General features: G+C 33.2%; 1 protein-coding gene across 1 annotated transcript; it reads right to left on the bottom strand.

The window, feature by feature from the left end:
* Positions 1–616: 616 nt before the first annotated feature.
* On the bottom strand, positions 617–2,643 carry RABA1E (RAB GTPase homolog A1E). Its single transcript, XM_086640788.1, has 2 exons — positions 2,423–2,643; positions 617–1,052 (listed from the first exon to the last, which is right to left on the bottom strand). Exons 1-2 carry the CDS (start codon positions 2,641–2,643, stop codon positions 617–619), a joined length of 657 nt encoding a protein of 218 aa, XP_086496914.1.
* Between the last annotated feature and the right edge of the window lie 1,324 nt (positions 2,644–3,967).

The following is a 3,967-nucleotide window of genomic DNA, read 5'->3' as shown; positions in this document are numbered from 1 at the left end:
AGATTGAGGAACAGATGAAGGAATAGGTGATGGTGGTGGTAAAGGAATAGGTGTTGGTGGAGGTAAAGGATGAGGAGATGGTGGTGAAATAGGTGATGGAGGTGCAGTAGCTGCAGGTAATGGATGAGCATGAGGTAATAACAAGAGTAACAAACTAACTAACCACTAACAACCATATAACAAACTAATAACAACCACTTGGTATATTCCCATACAACTGTGTTGTATCTTTATAGAAACAGCACATACACTATTAAGTTTGAATAGCTTGTATGCTGCAGCCCCATGATTCAACGGGTCGTGCCTGATGTGCCTATGGCAAGCGACACAAAACTGTTCGCGTGCAACCATGGAACGACCCATTGTCCACCACTAGTTGTTGAGTTTGAACGATACATTAAGAATGAAGTTCACATAACATGCACAATATGGTATAATCAGAAAGGGAATCGTCTCATTTGGATTGATAATAGCATCTAGTATTTACTAGATTTCCATGTTATTAAACTAACTCTCTCTTTAAAAAAACTTGAACCTTGTGGTATCTGAGAATTTTAAGTAAAAAAAAAGGAAGATTATCTTTTACGTTCATACCTATCCTCGACAATTACTAAGATCAAACCGAGCAACAACCAACCTTTTTCAAAGGTGTTACGTCATCTTTGCCACCGACAATATTGATGGTTTGTCCCTTTGGCAATTTCACTCGGTCGTTGCCAGTTTCAAGAGTTTTCTTGCTGACAATTTTATGGATTTGAGTAAGCACTTCGGTGAAAGCATTCTCCACATTCATAGACTCCAAGGCAGATGTTTCCATGAAGAAAATATTTTCTCTCTCAGCAAAGGCTTTGACATCCTCAGTTGAAACAGCTCTTAGATGGCGTAAATCTGCCTTATTTCCCACGAGCATGACCACCATATTTGGATCAGTGTGATCTCGAAGCTCATTCAACCATCTCTCGACATTTTCAAATGTAACAAGATGAGTGACATCATATACCAGAAGGGCACCCACAGCTCCACGGTAATATGCACTTGTGATTGCACGGTACCTTTGTCAAATTAGCACAAAATGAGGTGAGATATCGACGGTTAACTTAAATGAGTGAAAAAACCAACGTTAATCCAATATTTAAAAGTTAAATGCAAACTGCAAAATTTCTTTTCTAGGATAAGAATATGAACCAAAAAAGTAAATTATTTTGAACGACAAAATACAAGTACGAGAAGGTAATTAACGAGCATGTTTAATTATTCATTGCTAAATGAAAACATATAAAATAATTTAAAGCAAATGCGCATTACGACCTAATATACGTGTACTGAGTAATAAAGGAAACTAATAGCATTCTCTAAACACACGTCATTTAATATTGACGAACCATATCAAAGATTGCTTTCATCAAGATGTACAAATGTATTTTACGTCATGCAACTATAGACCATTTTAACCGCGGGCGAGACCATTTGATAAACTTCATGAACCAGCCGAACAAGAAAATCGATAAATGAATCTACTCCAAAGAAACACATACCATAAACAAAACCACTTCTACTCGCTCTCCTCTTCTAAGTTCCCAAACACCAGACAATAAAAAGAATGTAAGAAAGCAAGTGAAATTTTAAACCGAATGTGCTAAACTCGGTAATTTTTAGGAAAAAAAAAATAATCATCACAAACATATCAAAACAATCTAAAGTAAAAACAGAAATCATAAAACCTCTCACTTAAAATCACATAATGTACCACAATGAGAAACATGAAACCCCTAATCTACACTAACTTAAACCCACATGCATTAATAGCGATCCAAATCTTCTAAATACCTAAAGGTCATGTTTGGTGGGCGGAAACATAATGCAATTACCATGAAACACATTCTAAAATGGTGTTTAGCACACGGAAATGCATTAGATTTCGGATTGCGAGGAGAATGTTTTTCCTCCACAATGGGGAATCCTAAATCCAAGTTGGGTGGGTTTACAATTTCCGTTCCCTGTAAATCGTCAATCAAACAATCCACTGACAAAATTAATCTCTACCATCTTATTCCTGACCAGACCAAACCAAACCAAACAATATAGTCAGATATTACGATTACCAAAAAAACACATTACGAGATTATTATTCTTAGTAATCATATTCCTTTCCTGCACATCAACTTAGTTTGCATATTATTTTAAGAGAAATGATAGATAACAAGAAAATTTAGACATACTCTAGACATACAACTTATGTGGCTGGCTGTTGATTCGTTGTCCAGTGAATTGGAATCATCAAAAACATGAATCAAATCAAGCCACATAAGATGTATGTCTAGATTTTCTTGTTCCCTATCATTTTTCTTATTTTAAACAATTGAGGATCTCGAAAACAAAATTAATAAAGGGTATTCATGATAAGAGAGAAAAGAGATTAAACCTTTCTTGTCCAGCAGTATCCCAAATCTGAGCTTTTACAACTTTATTATTAATTTTAACACTCTTTGTAGCAAATTCAACACCAATTGTTGATTTTGACTCAAGAGTGAACTCATTCTTAGTGAACCTTGACAAAAGATTGGATTTTCCAACTCCTGAATCACCAATTAATACAATTTTGAATAGATAATCATAATCATCATCAGCTCTGTATGACCCCATTATCACAAATTTCTCTAACTTTTACAGACAGAGAGAGAAGTTGGAAGGACAAGTGAAGAATGAAACTTGGGCAGTTGGAAAAGTATTTGTAAGAAAGAAAAGACAGAGAACAAGAAAAAATAAATAATATTTATTTGTCAAATCCATAGAGGAATTCGATATTAAAATAAGAATCCTATCAGATTTTTTTTTTTGATGAAGAATCCTATCAGATATTGAATATTTTTTATTTTATTTTTTCTTTCTTTTGTTAATTTGGTATGAGTTTACTTCCTTTTTTTTTAAATCCAATTATTTAATAGAGTTAGTTCAACAAAAATAAAATTATTTTATAGAGTCAAACTGAGTAACTTTTTCATCTTTAGCATGTATAGTAATGGTAGATCCAATAGATTTCTAGGCAGATTTGGGAGAGATCTTAAAATTAACAGTCATATTTTATTTTGGTTTTGGATACAAATCAAGAAGAGATTGAGAAATTAGTTCCAACCATTGATTTGGAAGTCCCTCTGTTAGATTTCCCAAACAATATCAACAAAATGTGTAGATGAACGTTAGGGTTAGGAATAGGTTAGACCGATAAAGAAAATATTTTTTTACTTTTAATATAAATGGATCATTTATGGATCTAGACATTTCCTCCGTTAGATTCTCTCCCCTATCTGCTTGGATTTTCCTCTGTTAGATTTTCCAAACAATATCAACAAAATGTGTAGATACGTTAGGATTACGAATAGGTTAGACTAGTAATGAATTTTTTTAGTATTTTTATTTTAATATAAATGGATCATTTATGGATCTTGACATTTCCTAAAAATTAAACATCCAAAAGAAAAGATGATACTACATAAAATCATGAATATACTAAGAAAAAGTACTCTAACATTTTTACTTTATTTTGACATAAATCAAGAGACTAGTGAAACTTAAAAAACAACATAATAATTCAAAAATAAACAGAAACATTTCTAACGGAACTACGAAGAAACAACAAAAGAAACCACACTAAGACAAACAAAACCACAGACTTGACTCTTCAGACTGATTCGACCCACTCATCTACTATCATCGCGCAGAATCCTCTTCAGATTAAATTCAATAATCCCACAATTAAGAACCCTAATTAGTTAGTTCTTTTTCTCTTCAAATGATGACCTCGACCAACATTGTACCTACAAAGAGGACATGTTGGATTTATTTTCACCCACTCCAAAATGCAATGAGAATGAAATGTATGGTGACACCCAAGAGCTCTACCATCTTCATCATTTTCTTCATATTTCAAATCTTTAAGACAAATAGCACAAATATCTCCTGCATCAAT

This window comes from Eschscholzia californica, unplaced genomic scaffold, assembly GCF_041429995.1.
Source record: "Eschscholzia californica isolate CP2 unplaced genomic scaffold, dmEscCali1.0.p SCAF_5, whole genome shotgun sequence".
NCBI lineage: Eukaryota > Viridiplantae > Streptophyta > Magnoliopsida > Ranunculales > Papaveraceae > Eschscholzia > Eschscholzia californica.
The sequence above is the reverse complement of the archived record's forward strand: the minus strand, read 5'-3'. Positions and strand labels throughout refer to the sequence as shown.